We start from the raw sequence: 20,299 nt of genomic DNA on the forward strand, positions 1-20,299 counted from the left end.
CTGTAAGAGGTAGAATCAGGATTCAAACCCAGACAACTAGCTTTCAAGTCCGGGTACTTGATCACTATACTCAGATGCCTCTCTGGTTGGATCAGAACTCTTCATAAATTGTGTCTGAGTTTGTGAGTGGTTTGTGTGGTGGTGTTTTTTTTTCCTTCATTAAAGCAGAGGGATATGCATAGATCTAGCTGTGCTCTGACCTCAGCAGTTACCCTGGAGGTCAAGAGCCTACCTTGTATATTGTAGTGGTCCCAAAGTTCAGAGAACAGGCAGTGGTTTTGGAAGAAATGCATTACTGGGCCTCTTGGAGGAAACTTGCCACCATGGCTTGTTTCCCTGAGAGGTTTGAAATTTTAGGCTCACCATTCTCATTGGAAATCCACCTGCTGTATCACGGACCTCTTCCTTCAAAAGCACATTTCAGCAAGATACCTGTCTTCAACCCCCACTCTATCTTTCTTGCATCCCCAAAGGAGACAGTAGGAGAAATGGGACCACGGGAGGAAGTGGAGGGATGATACATGTGGAAAGGGTTGGCATCAAGGATGGGCAGAGGAAGATAGGGTGACTCATGCCTCTAGTCCCAGCTACTCAGGAAGGTGAGGCAGAAGGATCACTTGAGCTCAGGAGTTGGAGGTGCAGTTAGCTATTATCACGCCATTGCACTCCAGCCTGGGTAGCAGAGCGAGACTCTGTCTCTGAAAAAAGAAAGAAAGAAAAAAAAAAAAGATAGGCAAGGGAGAAGGGACCTGTTCCCTTGGTGCCTGTTCTTGACCTCAGACAGCCTTCTGAGCCAGGCTTTCTCTCCAGCAGACCCAGGCCAAGGGAATCAATTCATTAGCCAGCCTAAATTTAAGCCATGAAAGGCAGGTGATGAAGACATGGGGCTATCTCTCTGGGAAGGTACAGCTGTTTTACATCAAAAGCTGTACTGTCTTCCCAAAAAGGCCTAACCCATGGTTCTTTTCCTTTGCAACATTCCTATAGCAGCCTTTTGGGCCCCACCCCAGCCAGGCCCAGTAAGGCTATTAGCCTAGAAGTGGATTTGGCCGGAGCTCTTGGCAGAAGAGATAGCATTTGTTGAGTACATGCTGTATGTCAGGCACTGACTAAATGCTTTGTATATCTCTTCTTTTCTTCCCAATAACCCTGTCAGTTGAGTTTATTTTCCTTTATTTACAAATAAAGAAGCTATGACTCAAAGAGAGTAACTTAGACCCAGGCTCACAGGGCTAGTAAGAGGCAGAACTGAAATTTGAACCCAACCAGACTATGATACCAGAGTCTCCTTCTACTATACAGGTTCCCACCCTTCTGTAGCTGCCAGCTGTTCTGAGTACCAGCTCTCATGGCTTTCATGGTTTGTTCTTTTTTTTTGAGATGGAGTCTTGCTCTATCGCCCAGGCTGGAGTGCAATAGCACAATCTCAGCTCATTGCAAGCTCCGTCTCCTGGGTTCACACCATTCTGCATCAGCCTCCTGAGTAGCTGGGACTACAGGTGCCCGCCACCACGGCCGGCTAATTTTTTGTATTGTTTTTAGTAGAGACGGGGTTTCACCATGTTAGCCAGGATGGTCTCGATCTCCTGACCTCGTGACCCGCCCACCTTGGCCTCCCAAAGTGCTGGGATTATAGGCATGAGCCACCTCGCCTGGCCTCACCTTCATGTTATCTCTTCCAGGTCAATGGCCACAATCCGAGGTCTGATGTCCAAGCCAGGGAATACCTCAGAGAAGATCTGCAGGAGTTCCTGGATGGGGAGGTCCTGCTGTACCAGCTGGATGACCTCACCAGGGTGAATCCTGTGACGCTAGAGACAGGTATGGGCCTCCCTTTCCTCAAGAGTACCATCTCCAGGAGGTTGGAGGTGCAATGAGAGTAGTCAGCGCAGTTTCTCCAGGTCAGACGGAGGTCGGCAGGACTCCTGATCTGGAGCCAGGTGGGCTGCTCCAGACCTCTGCCCGAGGGAGCATGGGCAGCTGCACCTGGGCTCCCCAGGGCATGCTTTGCTTCAGATTTGGAGCTCATCTTAATTAGATCTTGTATCTATTCTTCAGGGAGCTGCTGGGATTTAATGATTCTTGGCTAATTGCAGAAAGAGGGCTGTTAGTTAAGCAGGTGTGTGTCTGTGTGTGTGGTTTGTCTATATTTGAGCCAGAGTTTGCTAAAGGCATCTCTGCCTCAGTCCTCAGGTGCCTTCAGGCCCGGTACATGGCAGACAGATTCTATACCAATGCTGGCTGCACCCTGGTAGCTCTGAACCCCTTCAAGCCCATTCCTCAGCTCTACTCGCCCGAGCTAATGAGAGAGTACCATGCTGCGCCTCAGCCCCAGGTAAGGCTCTGCCGCTTCCTGTGGCCTCAGGGCTCCTCTACCTCCCCCAAACCTCTTTGCGGTTTCCTTGTCCTTATTCATCTTTTCACCAGCCATGTGGTCCTTCAGAGTCTGCTAGTGCCACGGCCTGCCCAATAGGAGCTGGCAGAATTTTGAACTGTAAAGAACTGACTACAGGACAGATGGTGCAAAGTGGAGAATAAATAAATATTTGTTTAACTGAGTGTCTTATGTCTCTAAAATAGAGATTTAAGAGAAAGGATTTTTTTCTCTTTGTGGTTTTATTAATAGGAAAGGATTGATGAAGGTATTATATATTTGTGTGTTTAACCAACTACCTTTTTTTATTATTATTTATTTATTTATTTATTTATTTTATTTATTTATTTTGAGATGGAGTTTCACTCTTGTTGCCCAGGCTGGAGTGCAATGGCGTGATCTGGGCTCACCGCAACCTCTGCCTCCTGAGTTCAAGCAATTCTCCTGTTTCAGTCTCCTGAGTAGCTGGGATTACAGGCATATGCCACCACGCCTGGCTAATTTTGTATTTTTAGTAGAGATGGGGTTTCTCCATATTGGTCAGGCCGGTCTCCAACTCCTGACCTCAGGTGATCCGCCCACCTCGGCCTCCTGAAGTGCTGGAATTACGGGTGTGAGCCACCACACCCGGCCCTGTTTATTTTGAGACTGAGTCTCTCCCTATCACCCAGGCTGGAGTGCAGTAGTGTGATCTCGACTCACCACAACCTCCGCCTCCAGGGTTCAAGCGATTCTCGTGCCTCAGCCTCCCAAGTAGCTGGGACTGCAGGCACCCACCACCATGCCCAGCTAATTTTTGTATTTTTAGTAGAGATGGGATTTCACCATGTTGCCCAGGCTGGTCTCGAACTCCTGACCTCAAGTGATCCACCTGCCGTAGCCTCCCAAAGTGCTGAGATTATAGGCATGAGCCACCAAGTCCCCCAAAACTACCTTTTTTAGAAAAGAATGAAATTATACGCGATAGGGATTGCCCTGGAAAATTCAGCATATGTTTATGTCTACTGAGGAAAGTAATTTATTCCTCTACTGAGAAAAGGATAAATTATTTGGGGTGGGCTGGTGGAGGTACAGACAGATAATGAGCTTGTTGGTGTAAAAGTGCATGATGCATTCAGGGAGAGGTGAGAGAAAACTTGCTGGCAGGAGGGAGGTCTTGGGGGCAAGAGGGAGTAGATGAGAGCAGGAAGATGAGAAAGCCAGGGCTATTTGTGAAGAGTCTGAAGCACTATAGCAGGCAGAGAGAATCTGCAGAGCATCTTCATCCACATAGAGGTGGGTCTGGGAACAGAACACACTAGACGAATAATTACTCTGGGAGTTGGGTTCAAGAAGGTGAGACAGGAGGCAGATACAACAGTTGGAGGCTTTGTATCCCTCCAGGTGATAGGTGGCTAGGGCAAGGGCAGGTGTAGAGAGGAATGGCTCTGACACCATATGGAACAGTTGCCTTCTCCCTCAGCAAGCTGTGGGTAAGTGATCACTGCTGGCTGGGCTAGCTAGGCATTGTGTAGATGGCCTGGCCCTCCAGATGTTCATTCATGATGAAGTATCCAGTTGGAATCCAGGGGAAGTCTGTCCTGTGAGCCCTGTCTGTTGTCTGCCCTGCCTCCTCAAAGGTAAAAGCCACGTTGTAGTCCCCTCTGTTTCCTCAGCATCCAGCTTGATTGATGCCTAGTACATTGAAGACAGCTAATAGTTGTTGACGAAAAGAAGAACAGTGGCTTTGGAATTTAAATCACATGGATATGTTTACTTGCTGAATGGCCTTGAAAGGTTATTTAACTCCTGTGAACCTCACATTCCTCGTCTATAAAATAGGGTTATATTTCCAATTAGTGGACAGACTTCTTAGGCAGTAGTTTGTAAGAACTTTGCAAATTGCGAATTATAATAATATGTAGTAACAGGAAGAAGGATAAGACAATTAAAGCAAGATAAAATGGGAGTATAAAGTGTTAATGTCGTAAACTGGTCAAGGCTAGCACTGCTTCTAGGCTGAGAGAAGATGAGTAGGTAAAGCCAACATAGGGGTCCTAAAGTTGGGCCTAACACTGTGACATCCAGAAAATTTTTCTGAAGGAAGCATCCAACCACTGCTATTGGCAGCCTCCCCATCTCAGTCATCACTGGCTCAGTCATTGAAAAACAGGCATTCCCTCACATGACCTTTCACTCCTTGATGTTCCAGAAACTGAAGCCCCATGTGTTCACTGTGGGTGAACAGACCTACAGGAATGTCAAGAGCCTGATTGAACCAGTCAACCAGTCCATTGTTGTCAGTGGAGAGAGTGGCGCTGGAAAGGTAGGAAGACGTCTTTCCTGTTCTGTCAACTCATGATGGGCTGGGTGGGCAGGGAGGCAGGGGTCATTTCTTGTCCTCCCTTGTAGAGTTGTTTGCTGCCTAATCATTTCCAGATAGGCTGGCTGAAGCTGGGGTTGGTGCACAATGGTGGACTAGCACTGGGCCGGAAGTCAAGAGACAGGATTCCGATCCAGGCTCTACTGCTAGCTCTGCCATCGCCCTGGGTGAAATAGGAATGAAGCTTCCTTTCTAAGCCTTACTTTCTCATCGAAAGTCTCTCCCAGCTCTGACACCACTGGAAACAAAAGTCAGCTGCTGGGGATTCCAACATAGTGGTTAAGAGCACATCAGAAAAGTACTTAGCTTCTGCAAAACTCTCAGTTCTTCCACTTGTAAAATGGAAGGGAAGGGAGGACCAACACCTGACTCATAGGACTTCTGTGAGAGTTAAATGAGTCACTGTACAAATGGCACCTGGTGGCATGCTTGGCATGTGGCAGTGCTCCTCCAAAGTAGCTGGGGTTCTTGTGGGAAAGGGTTTATTGGAGTAGACCACCTGAACCCTCTGGGTTGCCCATGGTGGCAAGGGCAGTGCATTGGGCCAGGTGTTGGGGGGGACAGAAGCTCCTGGTATGGCCACATGGCCTCCTGGGTAGCAGAATCACAACAGGTGAGACAGGATGTTGCACACAGATGAATGAGGAGTTACACAGCTGGTCAAAGGAGACTATTGGCCAAGGCCTTGCCACCTTCTTGACAAGCCTCACCCAGCTGCCTCGCCCTTTCCACAACACTTTTACCTTCATGAGGAACTCTTTGGACCATAAACTCCTGTCTTCACTCACATATGAGAATTGCTGAACACTGAGAATTTGCGAGGTTCTAGGCTTCTGGCTGGGCACTGAGGGGTGACGGGGGAGGAACAGAGATGAAAAATGCAACATGTAGTTTTCAAGGGGCACTTAGTCCCCTGAGAGAGACAGACAAGGAAACAAAGACAGTAAGTTGCAGGGATGAGGTCTTGGACTTGGGTTAGGAGGGGATCTCTAGGAGCTATATCAAGGTTGCTAGTGAAGTGGCTGATGCCTTCTCAACAGAGCCTTCTCCCCCCAGAATTGCTCTGGGGAACTGAAGCTGAACCTGGCCCAAGACTCATCCAACCAGAGAGCTTGGTAACCCTTTATTGAGCAGCCACTGTAGCCCTGGGCTGGCCCTGGTTTATTTTCAAAAATTTATTTTTAATAAATAGTAATGTAGTTACATAGTTCAAAAAATCAAGCAATACTGCAAGGCTTATAAAGAAAAACAGCAAACCTGCTCCTTTTATCTCAACCTTGTTCCGTCTCTCCAGATGCAGTTACTTGCACATCTTTTATCAGTTTATTTGGGTGTTTCCATCCATATTTTTAAACTATTGCTTATATTGTTACTGACTTTTTGGTTTTAGACCTTATCTGTTCACTTCCTACTTTGATGAGGATTTAGCCCTTATTTCCCTGCCCTCAAAATACGTATTCTGTATATAATTATTTCATAATTTTTAATTAAGTTAATAAGCAGTATTTACATGGTTATGGTGGTGTATATTCACAGCAGAGCCATATGATATACTATATATTTTGTATAATTTTTGTTTTCCCTCTGTTTTCTCTCTTTAGTTTAACAGTGGTGTACAAAAACTAAACCAGTGAAAAAGTGGGGCAAGTGAAATAAATAATAAATAATTGCCCCATTTTTTTCACTTGTTTAGTTTTTATATACCATTATTAACTCATTACCAGACTTGTCACCAAATCTGGAAAACACCTGTCAAACTGGCAAGCAAATCAGGTTCTTTCATTGGAGATGCCCTTCCTAGAGTTCTCAGACTACATCTTTTCTTCCGTCTGGATTGGTGGCTACTGAGGGCTGCTGCCACACAGCTGTTGCATGGAAGTGTCTTTGCCTCTGCACATCCCCAGATTCCCATCTGTCCTAGGATAAATCTCCCATGGCAGGAGCTCATGGCTTTCTCTTTATTTTGTTTTTGTTTTTTGTTTTTTTTGAGACAGGGTCTCTGTCACCCAGGCTGGAGTGCAGCGGCACAATCTCAGCCCACTGCAACCTTTGCCTTCCCAGTTCCAATGATTCTCATGCCTCAGTGTCCCGAGTAGCTAGGATTATAGATGCATAGCACCACAGCCAGCAATTTTTTTTTTTTTTTTTTTTTTTTTTTTGACACAGAGTCTTGCTCTGTCACCCAGGCTGGAGTGCAGTGGCGTGATCTTGGCTCACTATAAGTTCCGCCTTCCAGGTTCACGCCATTCTCCTGCCTCAGCCTCCTGAGTAGCTGGGACTACAGGCGCCCGCCATCACACCTGGCAAATTTTTTGTATTTTTAGTAGAAACAGGGTTTCACTGTGGTAGCCAGGATGGTCTCGATCTCCTGACCTCGTGATCCGCTTGCCTTGGCCTCCCAAAGTGCTAGGATTACAGGCGTGAGCCACCACGCCCAGTCTGCTAATTTTTATATTTTTAGTAGAGACAGAGTTTCGCCATGTTGGCCAGGCTGGTCTTGAACTCCTGGCCTCAAGTGCTCTTCCCGCTTTGGCCTCCCAAAGTGCTGGGTTTACGGGCATGAGCCACCACACCTAGTCACCATGGCTTTCTTTTTCTTCATTTACTGCCTTGTTTTGTTTTTATGAACCATATTCTTTTTTTTTTTTTTCTTTTTTTTTGAGACCGAATCTCTCACCGTCGCCTAGGCTGGAGTGCAGTGGTGTGATCTCGGCTCAGTGCAGCCTCCGCCTCCTGGTTTCAAGCAGTTCTCTGCCTCAGCCTCCTCCCAAGTAGCTGGGATTATAGGCGCGTGCCACCCCACCTGGCTAATTTTTGTATTTTTAGTAGAGACGGGGTGTCACCATCTTGGCCAGACTGATCTTGAACTCCTGACCTCGTGATTCACCCGCCTCGGCCTCCCAAAGTGCTGGGATTACAGGCGTGAGCCATTGTGCCCAGCCAAACCATATTCTTTAGTAGTTTCCTGAACAAGGTATGTGGAGGACAAATTGTTGCACATCTGAAATGTCTATTCTGCCTCAAATCTCATTGATATTTTGACTGGGTTTTATAATTCCAGGTTAGAAATAATTTTCTTTCTGAATATAGAGATTTTCTTTTCTTTTTTTCTTTCTTTTTTTTCTTTTTTTCTTTCTTTTTTTTTTTTTTTTTTGAGATAGTATCTTGCTCTGTTGTCATGCTGGAGTGCAGTGGCACAGTCTCGGCTCACTGCAACCTCCGCCTCCCGGGTTCAAGCAATTCTCCTGCCTCAGCCTCCCCAGTACCCAGGACTGCAGGCATGCACCACCACGCCCAGCTAATTTTTGTATTTTTAGTAGAGATGGGGTTTCACCATGTTGGCCAGGATGATCGCAATCTCTTGACCTTGTGATGCGCCCACCCCGGCCTCCCAAAGTGCTGGGATTACAGGCGTGAGCCACTGTGCCTGGCTGAGGTTTTATTTTCATATATTGCTGTTGAGAGTCCCAGTCCGTAATGGTGATTTTTTTTTTTCCCCAAAAGCTTTTAGGTATTAAAATTCACAGTGCTGTGTTGTGATATGGCCTTTCTTCACTTATTAAGCTGGGTACTTTGTGTGGGTCTTTTTAACTTGGAAACTCAGTATTTTTGTATTATATCTAATAATTTCCTCCCCTGTTTTCTCCTTCTGGAACTTCTATTAGGAAATTTCGTTAGTTGTCTCATATTCATATTTTTCTCACCTATCCTCCTTTCTCTTTATTATTTTAATCTTGTGGGAGATATTTGCTTCTTTACCTTCCAATTCTTTGTAACTTTGAATATTTGTTAAAAATTTTAATTCTGAGTTCTAGGTTTTTTTCTAACGTTTATGATATTTGTCATTTCACGTAAAAGAGGCTTATGAAATAGTTAATGATTGTTGAGTATCTGTTCATATTTGAAAATAAGGCATTAAGCAACTGATTAGAATCTTTGTTTATGGACAAGACTTCAACCAGTGGGGCCTCACTGTAGGTAGCTTTTTAAACTTGTGGGACCCTGAACAGCCGTAACTTTTACCATGAGCTTATTGGTATGTCCAGAAAATTTTCCTCCAATCTCTGCAGCAGAGAGGTGGAAACTATAAAGAATCAAATGGAGATGGTAAAAATTTAAAACATGATAAATAATTCTTTAGGCTTATCAACAAACTAGACATGCAAAAGAATGCATTAGTGAACTTGACAGTTGGTGAATAGAAATTATCCAAATTGAAAAACAAAGAGAAAATTGCATCCAAGAACTGTAGTACAATATCAAATGGTCTGCCATATAATTGACCCTTGAACAATGCAGAGGTTAGGGGCACCAACTCACCACGCAGTTGAAAAATCTGCATATAGTTTAACTGCTGATTAACTACTGTTGACTGGAAACCTTACAAATAACATAACAGTCAGTACGTATTTTGTATGTTATATGTCTTATATACTGCATTCTTACAATAAAATAAGCTAGAGAAGTGAAATTAAGAAAGTCATAAGGAAGAAATACATTTACCACGTAAATGAAAGTGGATCCTCATAAAGGTCTTCATCACCGTCATCTTCACTTTGAGTAGGCTGAGGAGGAAGAGGACAGTCTTGCTTGGTCTTGCTGTCTCAGAGGTGGTAGAGGTAGTGGAAGTATAATAGAAGGGGAGGCAGGAGAGATTTATTGAAAAAAGGCCATGTATAAATGGACCCATGCAGTTCAGACACGTGTTGTGTTGTTCAAGGGTCAACTGTACTTGTAATTGGTGTCCTAGGAGTAGAGAGAGGACATAGGTCAAAAGTAATATTTTTACAAAACTAACCAAAAATGCAAGCACAGATCCAAGAAGCTCAAAAAATACCAAGTAGAATGAATACAAAGAAAACACATTTAGGCACATTATGGTCAAAGTGCTAAAAACTAAATATAAGAAAAAAATCTTAAGGACCGGGTGCAGTGGCTCATGCCTGTAATCCAAGTACTTTGGGAGGCTGAGGCAGGTGGATCATTTGAGGTCAGGAGTTTGAGACCAGTCTGGGCAACATGGCGAAATCCCGTCTCTATTAAAAATACAAAAAATTAGCCGGGCATGGTGGTAGGTGCTTGTAATCCCAGCTACTTGGGAGCTGAAGCAGGAGAATTGCTTGAACCCAGGGGGAGGAAGTTGTAGTGAGCCAAGATCGTGCCACTGTACTCCAGCTTGGGTGACAGAGTGAAACTCTGTCACAAAAAAAAGGAAAAAAAAAAATCTTAAAGGAAGCCAGGAAAATAAATATTACATAAAAAGGAACAAAGATAAGAATGACAATAGGAACCTTGACAAAAACTGCAAAGCCCGCAGATAATAGTGACACCTTTAGAGTGCTAAAAGAAAAAGAAAAATCTGTCAACCTAGAATTCTCTTGCAAAAGTATTTTTCAACAATGAAAGTGAAATAAAGACTTTTTCAGACAAATAGAAGTTGAAGGAATTCATTGTGTGCAGACCTGCACTGCAAGAAATGATAAAGGAAATTCTTTAGTCCAAAATAATATGAAAACCAGATAAATATTTGCATCTACACAAAGGGGTACGTTTTAGCATCACAGATGTAAAATCTTTTATTTTTTTGTCTTTTTAGAAGATAATCACTCTAAGGCAAAAATGGTAACAATGCTTATATGATAAAATGGAATCATTAAAATGCTGAATTTAATCGGAGGCAATAAAAGAAAAAAGGGAACTAAGATCACATGGAACAATTTAAAGAACAAGATGGTAGATTTAAACCCAGGCATAGGCCGGGCGCGGTGGCTCACGCCTGTAATCCCAGCACTTTGGGAGGCCGAGGTGGGCGGATCACAAGGTCAGGAGATCGAGACCACGGTGAAACCCCGTCTCTACTAAAAATACAAAAAATTAGCCGGGCGCGGTTGCGGGCGCCTGTAGTCCCAGCTACTTGGGAGGCTGAGGCAGGAGAATGGCAGGAACCCGGCAGGCGGAGCTTGCAGTGAGCCGAGATCATGCCAGCCCTCCAGCCAGGGGGACAGAGCGAGACTCCGTCTCAAAAAAAAATAAAAAAATAACAAAATAAACCCAGGCATAGTGACAATTATGATAAATATAAGTGGTCTACTTGTGGATAAGTTCAAACTAAATGGATGGAAAGAAATATAACATCCTAACACACATAAAGGAAAGCTGAAGTGGTTACATTAATATGGAACAAAGATTTTAGAACAAGCAGTATTACTAAGGATAAGATGAGACATTTCATAATGATAAATTCATCAAGAAAACAGTTCTAAACAGGTGTGTACCTAATTACAGTTTGAAAATACATGAAGTAAAATCTGCTATCATTGAAAGGAAAAATACGTAAAATCAAAACTACATTTTGAGGCCAGGCACAATGGTTCACGCCTGTAATCCCAGCACTTTGGGAGGCCAAGGCTGATGGATTGCTTAAGTTTTAGACCAGCCTGGTAAATGTGGGGAAAACCCATCTCTACAAAAAAATACAAAAATTAGCCAAGCATGGTGGCTTGTGCCTATAGTCCCAGTTTACTCACACAGGGCAAGCGAGACTCCGTCAAAAAAAAAAAAAAAAAAAAAAAAAAAAAGATTAAAACGACATAAGCTATGTTCCTTGACCTGAATAGAATTGAACTAGAAATAAATAACAAAGACACCTAGAAAGTCCTAAAACATTGGGAAATTAAACAACACACTTCTAAATATCCTATGGGTCAAAGATAAAATCACAATGATACTATAAAGAAAAAAAAAGTGTGTGTGTGTATATCTATATATATATCTATATATATATCTCACTATGCCTGGGTTTAAATCTACCATCTTGTTATTTTTTATTTTTTATTTTTAAATTTTTTTAATTTTTTATTTTTTTGAGACAAGAGTCTCGCTCTGTCCCCCAGGCCGGAGTGCAGTGGCGTGATCTCGGCTCACCGCAAGCTCCGCCTCCCAGGTTCATGCCATTCTCCTGCCTCAGCCTCCCGAGTAGCTGGGACTGCTAGCCCGCCACCACGCCCGGCTAATTTTTGTATTTTTAGTAGAGACAGGGTTTCACCGTGTTAGCCAGGATGGTCTCTATCTCCTGACGTCATGATCCGCCTGCCTCGGTCTCCCAAAGTGCTGGGATTACAGGCGTGAGCCACCGCGCCCGGCCCATCTTGTTATTTTTTAAATTGTTCCATGTGATCTTAGTTCCTTTTTATTTATTGCTTTTGATTAAATTCAGCATTTTAATGATGCCATGCTATCATATAAACATTGTTACCATTTTTGCCTTACAGTGATTATCTTCTAAAGAGACAGAAACAGATATATATATATATATATATATATATATATTTTTTTTTTTTTTTTTTTTTTTTTTTTCCTGAGATGGAATCTCACTCTGGCCCAGGCTAGAGTGCGGTGGTGTGATCTCAGCTCACTGCAACCTCCGCCTCCTGGGTTCAAGTGATTCTCCTGCCTCAGTCTTCTGAGTATCTGGGATTACAGGTGCCTGCCACCACACCTAGCTAATTTTTGTATTTTTAGTAGAAAGACTGTATTTTTAGTAGAGACGTTATAGTTTCATTGTGGTGGCCAGGCTGGTCTCAAACTCCTGGCCTCAAGTGATCTGCTGCCTCGGCCTCCCAAATTGCTGGAATTGCAGGCGTGAGCTACTGCATCCAGCCTTTTCTGTAATTTCATTACCAAGTTGATATTAGAAAATATTTTGAACTAATAAAGCACAACATCTTCATTACCTTTTTTTTTTTTTTTGAGACAATTTCGCTATTGTTGCCTAGGCTGGAGTGCAATGGCGCGAGCTCAGCTCACTGCAACCTCCATCTCCCAGGTTCAAGCGATTCTCCTGCGTCAGTCTCCCTAGTAGCTGGAATTACAGGTGATACCATTACACCCAACTAATTTTTGTATTATTAGTAGAGACAGGGTTTCACCATGTTTGTCAAAGCTGGTTTTGAACTCCTGACCTCAGGCAATCCACCTGCTTCAGCCTCCCAAAGTGCTGGGATTACAGGCGTGAGCCATTGCACCTGGCCTCATTACCTTATTTAACCTTAATTACCTCCCAAAGATCCCATCTCCAAATGCAGTCACATTGGGAGTGAGGGCTTCAAAATATGAATTTGAGGGGAACACAGTTCGGTCTGTGGCACACCTTAACAAGCTAGAGGAGAACAAAATAAACTCAAAGTATGCAGAAGAAGGGAAAAAGTGAAGATGAATGAAATAGAAAAAAATTTAATGAAATAAAAGACTTTTCTCTGAAAAGATGAATAAAATGATAACTCTCCCTGGGTGCAGTGGCTCACACCTGTAATCCCAACTTTGGGAGGCCAAGGCAGGTGGATCACCTGAAGTCAGAAGTTAGAGACCAGCCTGACCAACATGGTGAAAGCCTGTCTCTACTAAAAATACAAAAATTAGCTGGGTGTGGTCATGAGCGCCTGTAATCCCAGCTCCTCAGGAGGCTGAGGCAGGAGGATCACTTGAACCCAGGAGGGAGAGGTTGCAGTGAGCTGAGATCATGCCACTGCACTCCAGCCTGGGCAACAGAGCAAGACTTTGTCTCAAAAAGAAAAAAAAAAAAAATGGTAACTCTCCAGTCAGACTTATAAAAAGAGAAAAAAGATGTAAATCAGCTATATCAGGAATGAAAGAGTAGACATCACTACAGATCTTACAGTAATATTTTGAATAACTTTATGTCAATAAATTACACGATTTAGATGAAATGGAGAAATAGTTTGAAAAACAGAAAATGCTGAAGATCACACAAGAAGAAAAAGAACCTGAATAGCCCCTATTTCTGAAAGAAATTGAAGTCATAGTTAAAAGCCTTCCCACAGAGAAAACTCTTGGCCCTGGTGGCTTCACTTGTGAATTCCACCAAACATTTAAGGAAGAAATGTTACCAGTTCTACATAAATTCTTTCAGAAGATAGAAACATCTCTGATCCCAAAGAAAAATCTAAAGAATCTGCAAAGTAAGTTGCCATCTTACTACAACTTAAAAGTTGTAGAGCATTTAGTGAGGTGATAGGATACAAGGTCAATATGTAAAGATTAAGTGTATTTCTATGTCCTAGCCACAAACAATTAGAAGTTAAAATGAAAGTATACCTCACTTCAGCTGATTAAGAACAAAAGAGTATGAATTTTTTTTTTTTTTGAGACGGAGTCTCGCTCTGTCGCCCAGGCTGGAGTGCATTGGCGTGATCTCCGCTCACTACAGGCTCCGCCTCCCGGGCTCACACCATTCTCCTGCCTCAGCCTACAGGCGCCTGCCACCACGCCCGGCTAATTTTTTTTGTATTTTTAGTAGAGACGGGGTTTCACCATGTTAACCAAGATGGTCTCGATCTCCTGACCTCGTGATCCACCCGCCTCGGCCTCCCAAAGTGCTGGGATTACAGGCGTGAGCCACCGTGCCCGGCCGAGAGTATGGATTTTAAAATTAGAATACTTGGGGCCAGGTGCAGTGGCTCACGCCTGTAATCCCAACACTTTGGGAGGCTGAGGTGGGCGAATTACGAGGTCAGGAGCTCGAGACCAGCCTGACCAACATGGTGAAACCCCATCTCTACTAAAGATACAAAAAATTAGCCAGGTGTGGTGGCGCGTACCTGTAATCCCAGCTGCTCAGGAGGCTGAGGCAGGAGAATCACTTGAACTCAGGAGGCAGAGGTTACAGTAAGCTGAGATTGTGCCATTGCACTCCAGCCTGGGAGACAGGCCGAGACTCTGTCTCAAAAAAAAAAAAAAAAAATTAGACTGCTTGGTTATAAATTGGAGCCCTGTCATTGAGTAGATGCATGATCTTTAATAAATTTTTAAATTTCTATGCTTTGGTTTCATCATTTTATAAACAATTGTATAGTCACACCTTTGCAGAGTTTGCAAAAAAACATACACAGAAACCCTCGATAGCTCAGTGTCTGTCACAGAGCTGGGAGAAACAGATGTATACCACCATTTTACAAACACAGGTAGAGGAAGTGCTTTGCCCGAGGCCAGGGTTGAATTCTGCCTTCACCCATTTTGTCAGCAACACACTGGTGGAGAAGAAAGCTCTGGTGGCCGGGCACGGTGGCTCAAGCCTGTAATCCCAGCACTTTGGGAGGCCGAGACGGGTGGATCACGAGGTCAGGAGATCGAGACCATCCTGGCTAACACAGTGAAACCCCATCTCTACTAAAAATACAAAAAACTAGCCGGGCGAGGTGGTGGGCGCCTGTAGTCCCAGCTACTTGGGAGGCTGAGGCAGGAGAATGGCGGGAACCCGGGAGGCGGAGCTTGCAGTGAGCCGAGATCCGGCCACTGCACTCCAGCCTGGGTGACAGAGCAAGACTCCGTCTCAAAAAAAAAAAAAAAAAAGAAAGCTCTGGTGGGCACTGTTTTCAGGCAGGCTCAGAAGTGGGCAGGAACATAGATACAGGTCCCACAGGGCTGTTTCTGCCACAGACATGGACGTCTCGCTGCCTAATGAAGTTCTATGCTGTGGTGGCCGCCTCACCCGCATCTTGGGAGACCCACAAGATTGCAGAGAGGATAGAACAGAGGATCCTGAACTCCAACCCTGTCATGGAGGCTTTTGGTGAGCTCAGGCTCCTTTGCACAGTATCTCAGTCCCATTTCCTCTGGGGTTTTCCGCCTTCCAGGGAGAGGGGCAGTGCTTTGAGATCCTCTCTTGGGTGGGGTTGGAGGATGAGTGTATCCTTCACTGCCTCAGATCCCCAGCCTACTCCCTGGTACTCCTCGGCATCATTCTAGCAGAGGTGATGTCATTCAGTCCTCTTCCTCGCTCCAGCCTAGGCACACATAACAGTCGTGCTGGAGAAGACCTGGTGGCTTAGCTCGTCCAAATTCTATCTTTCTATCCAGTTTCCTCATGGTTCAAAGAAGGGCACTTGTCGTGGGATACAAGGCGATTAGTGTTTGTGTTGGCACTGGAACCCAGATTGCCTTCCTATCTAAAGTCAATAGTGACAGCTGATTGTTTTTGACCTTTCCCTTCAACGAAGACAGTCCCTGACTGCCTAGGCGTGCTTATTCCAATTTCTTGCCAGGAAGTTCTTCTGACTCCCCTGACTCCCACTTGCTAAAGCATGAGGGCCCATTTTCTAGTGCTGTCCCCTATGACATGAAAACCAACAAAGGGGCCTTTAGGTGACTTCAGCACAGGAAGATGACCTCCAGAGACCTGCAGCCACTTTGGCTTATGAGGACTCTGCAAACCCAGGGGAGTGAAATAAACATTGGTGTGATCTGTAGGGAATGCATGTACACTGAGGAATAACAACAGCAGTCGCTTTGGAAAGTTCATCCAGCTCCAGCTGAACAGGTAATAGCTGCTGTCGCCCTGGCTAGTGGGAGGATGGGATTGAGGCGGTTGAAAGTGGCTGGGGTGGTATCTGGCCTGGGCCACCCATATGGGCAAAAACCCTGCTCCTCCAGGTGATAGCCCTTTACCTCAGGTGTGAGCTCTGAGGGTGATCTTTGCACCTGGAGAACTATAGCTCCTTTCCCTCTGGGATACCCTGGGGCAGTGCGCTTATTCAGGCCTGGGTTCCTCCTGGCTCCTACTCTTGCTCAGAGACTTCTAGCTAAATTGCCACCTCTTTGGACCATATCCCTGAGCTTGAAGCTGGGACTTCGACTCCTGTCTTGGGGTAGAGCAAAGTGATGTGCAGAGACCTTGGCCCTGCCAACCTGAGCTCGATGCAGGGGAATATTCCAGGACACCCAAGGACATTCTGAGTGGTCCCCACCCCTCAATGCCCATTGGCTAAGTGGAAGAGCTTGGAGGGGATTTGCCAGGTGGCAGGCAATCTGGCACACCCAAATTGCCAGACATGGCTATGGAATAAATGGGCAACTAACGAGCTCTGGCCTGTGTGTGCCCCAGGGCTCAGCAGATGACTGGAGCCGCAGTCCAGACCTACCTCCTAGAGAAAACTCGAGTGGCCTGCCAGGCTTCCAGTGAGAGGAACTTCCACATCTTCTATCAGGTTTGTGCAAAGTGGAGCCCACAGCCCCCCAGATGCAGGGCAGGGATGGGTCCGTGTCTTTCAACCCCCCAGCCCCCAGAATGCTCCATGCCTAGCCCCTTCACCTAGCTTTTGATGGAGCCACCACTTTCTTCTGCAGACTTGATGTGCAACACTTCTGCCTCACACTGTGCCTTGACTCCCAGCACAGTTGTGGCCTGGGGGCATGTTTTACCTCTCCATCAGACCAGAAGGTCCTTGAGGCTGGGACTGTATCTCTAGGGTGGAAGCTGTGTCACCCTTATCATTCTAAGGGCTCTCCTATAACGGCATCTGTCTCTAACAGAATAAGGGCTTCCCTAGAGTTGTGCCTTTTCCATCAGACTGGGAGTCCTGCAAGGCATGGATAAGATGTCTCCCTTACTCTCAGAATCGGAGCATGCTTAGGTGATAAGTATGCCTCCCGAGTCAAGACAAGGGGCTCCCTGGGCAGGAGGTGTCCTTTCTTCATCAGACTGCAGGTTTCCCCAGAGCAGGGTTCTTTTGCATCAGGTTGGAGACATCAGGACTATGTTGACGGCATCTTTTGCCCCCGTACCTGCCCTGGGCTCTCTGCAGGGACCTCTGAGCCTTGTGATGTTGCTACCATCTCTCACTCCTCTCATCCCAATCCCATGCTTATGCAGGTCTGGGCTTTTCTCAGACCCTCTACCCAGCCTCCCACCTACCCTTCTCCACAGATTTGCAAAGGAGCCAGTGAGGACGAGAGGCTCCAGTGGCACCTCCCTGAGGGAGCTGCCTTCTCCTGGCTGCCCAACCCAGAGAGGAGCTTAGAAGGTAAGGGGAGCCCCATCCAGCACCTTGCGCTGGCCCAGCATCACGCACCCACTCTGTACAGAGCCTGCCTCCCTCACATCTTGCTGCTGCTGCTGCTGACCTCTGGCCCTGACAGTGGGCTGTGACTTGGATTCTTTTTCAGAGGATTGTTTTGAGGTGACCAGAGAGGCCATGCTGCATTTGGGCATTGACACCCCTACCCAGAACAACATCTTTAAGGTCAGAAAAAAGCCACGCCATTTGTGTTTGGGAGAGATGATGGGCAGCCCCTTTCATAGAGCCCTTCCCTGGACTTGGAGTTGGTCTTTCCCTGAGCATCTAGGACTTTGGGCCCCTCTGTGCCACCTCCAAGGAATCAGCCACCTCTCTGTTCTGCTGAGGCTGGAGACCAGGTGGTGGGGTGGCCGGGTAATAAGGAACAGTGATGCATACACAGTGCTAAGAGTACAGAATGCAGTAAGTGATCCATGGGGGCAGAGAGCAAGGTCCTGGATCATCAGAAGAGAGAACTAGTGCTACCACTCACTTGTCTAGTACATTAAAACTTACAAGTCATGTTCACACCTCTCTGCTCACTTAGTTTTTTCAACAGTCCTCTGTGTGTGTTTATTTCCCTTTATGCCTGAGAAAACCAGAGAAGTAAAGTGACGTGCCCAAGGTCAGATACCACTAAGTGGTGATACAGAGTACCGGACATAGTAATTCCAAATTCCCACTCTCTCTGTCTTCCCCCTACCTGTGCCCCATCGTCCTCTGGTACATGAGACTGACCCAAGTGAGCTGGGCTCCTCTCAGCCGCACTAAGCGGGCCTCCCTTCTGTCTTTGCTGACAGAGCTGACTGCCTCCTCTGATCTTCCTCACCCTCTAGAGCAGCAGGAGGGGATAGATAGGATGGGCTGGCAGTCGAGACAGGGATGCTACTGCAGGGAGGTGGCAATGCAGTGGAAAGTGACCCTTACCTGCAGATGGGAGCTGCTCAGACACTGCCAGGTAAGAGCTTCACAAAAGGACAGCACCTGGGGACAAGCCCAGGATAAGTGGACAACACTGGGAGTCAGAGCAGGAGTGCTTTGGGGGTGGCATGACCCTCTGCTACAGCCCTTCTGCCTGGTGGACATGGCAGTCTTCTGGAGCAAGTTGTGGCCGGAAGACCAGTAGCACACGGAGGAGCCCTGCCTGGGACCATACAGGAATGGTGGGTAGGGTCCCTGTGTCAGGTCTGAGGTTGGTTTTTTGTTGTTGTTGTTGTTGTTGTTTTGAAATGGAGTTTCGCTCTTGTTGCCCAGGCTGGAGTGCAGTGGCACAATCTCAGCTCACTGCAACCTCCTCCTCCCAGGTTCAAGTGATTCTCCTACCTCAGCCTCCCAAGTAGCTGGGATTACAGGCATGTGCCACCACACCCAGCTAATCGTGTGTGTGTGTGTGTGTGTGTGTGTGTGTGTGTGTATTTTTAGTAGAGATGGGGGTTCACCATATTGGCCAGGCTGGCCTTTTTTTTTTTTTTTTTTGAGACAGAGTCTCACTCTGTCGACCGGACTGGAGTGCAGTGGCCGGATCTCACCTCACTGCAAGCTCCGCCTCCCAGGTTTACGCCATTCTCCTGCCTCAGCCTCCTGTGTAGCTGGGACTACAGGTGCCCGCCACCTCACCCAGCTAGATTTTTGTATTTTTTAGTAGAGACGGGGTTTCACTGTGTTAGCCAGGATGGTCTCGATCTCCTGACCTCGTGATCCGCCCGTCTTGGCCTCCCAAAGTGCTGGGATTACAGGCTTGAGCCACCGCGCCCGGCCCAGGCTGGTCTTAAACTTCTGACTTCAAGTGATCCACCTGCTTCAGCCTCCCAAAGTGCTGGGATTATAAGCATGAGCCACCATGCCTAGCTGGGTCTAAGGGTTTTGAAGTTGCTGGGTGTTGGCAGCGTGAGGGGAGCTTCTGTCTATAGCCCCTGGGAGCTTGTCTGTCTGGAACGCTGAGTGCAAAGGCAAAGGGGCACCCATCACACACAGACTAAGGTCACAGTTATTCCAGCAGGCTCGGCTCTCAGAAGCCTAGCAGTGGGAAGGGGCTCAAGGAAGCAGAAACAAGCCTCCAGCAGGCACACAGAAGCAGCCCTGCCCCCAGCCACCAGTCTATTCCTAGAGAGCAGGGGTCAGAGAGGCAGAGGGTGGGCAGGCATGGGGGCCCACGGGCTGCCCCAGGAGACATCTGAAGTCAGCCTGGATTCTCATCCCGCCTTTCCCCTCAGGAAGCATGTGTCCTCATTCTCATCTCTATCACAGGTAGTGGCATAGCACATACCTTACAGGTTGTTGAAAAGATGCAATGAGGCAATGCATGTAACTTGTATACAATTGTGCCTGGCAGAGATGGGCACACTTGGGCCATGATCGGGAGCTGCCCTTCTGCTGTGATTGTACTCAGCAGAACGGCTCTTCCCAGAGTAGGCCCAGCTCACGCCCTCTCCTGCTCCCAACCGTCCTTTTCTTCCCCCCAGGTCCTAGCTGGACTGCTGCACCTTGGCAATATCCAGTTTGCTGCCTCCGAGGATGAAGCCCAGCCCTGCCAGCCAATGGATGATGCCAAGTGTGAGGGGCAAGGGTGTGGGATAGGGCAGGCCCTTTCTGGAAGGTCGCCAGCATTGCTGGGGTTGGGTGCAAGGCCGGATGGTGAAAATTGGAATCTGATGCCCTTGCTTAAGCCACTCACTGTAGGGCCTGGCACTGGATCATTTACTCCTCACCCTG

General features: G+C 46.4%; 1 protein-coding gene across 1 annotated transcript in view; it reads left to right on the forward strand.

Moving 5' to 3' along the window:
• The window catches only part of MYO19 (myosin XIX), a 42,963-nt gene that overhangs the window by 6,427 nt on the left and 16,237 nt on the right, over window positions 1–20,299 (forward strand). The window contains 9 exon segments of the mRNA XM_015119450.3: window positions 1,683–1,821; window positions 2,187–2,335; window positions 4,566–4,679; window positions 15,192–15,324; window positions 16,002–16,071; window positions 16,636–16,738; window positions 17,458–17,554; window positions 17,697–17,773; window positions 20,050–20,140. Of these exon segments, the coding sequence (XP_014974936.3) occupies window positions 1,683–1,821; window positions 2,187–2,335; window positions 4,566–4,679; window positions 15,192–15,324; window positions 16,002–16,071; window positions 16,636–16,738; window positions 17,458–17,554; window positions 17,697–17,773; window positions 20,050–20,140 (973 nt within the window).

The sequence above is a fragment of the Macaca mulatta genome, chromosome 16 (genome assembly GCF_049350105.2).
Source record: "Macaca mulatta isolate MMU2019108-1 chromosome 16, T2T-MMU8v2.0, whole genome shotgun sequence".
NCBI classification, from domain to species: domain Eukaryota; kingdom Metazoa; phylum Chordata; class Mammalia; order Primates; family Cercopithecidae; genus Macaca; species Macaca mulatta.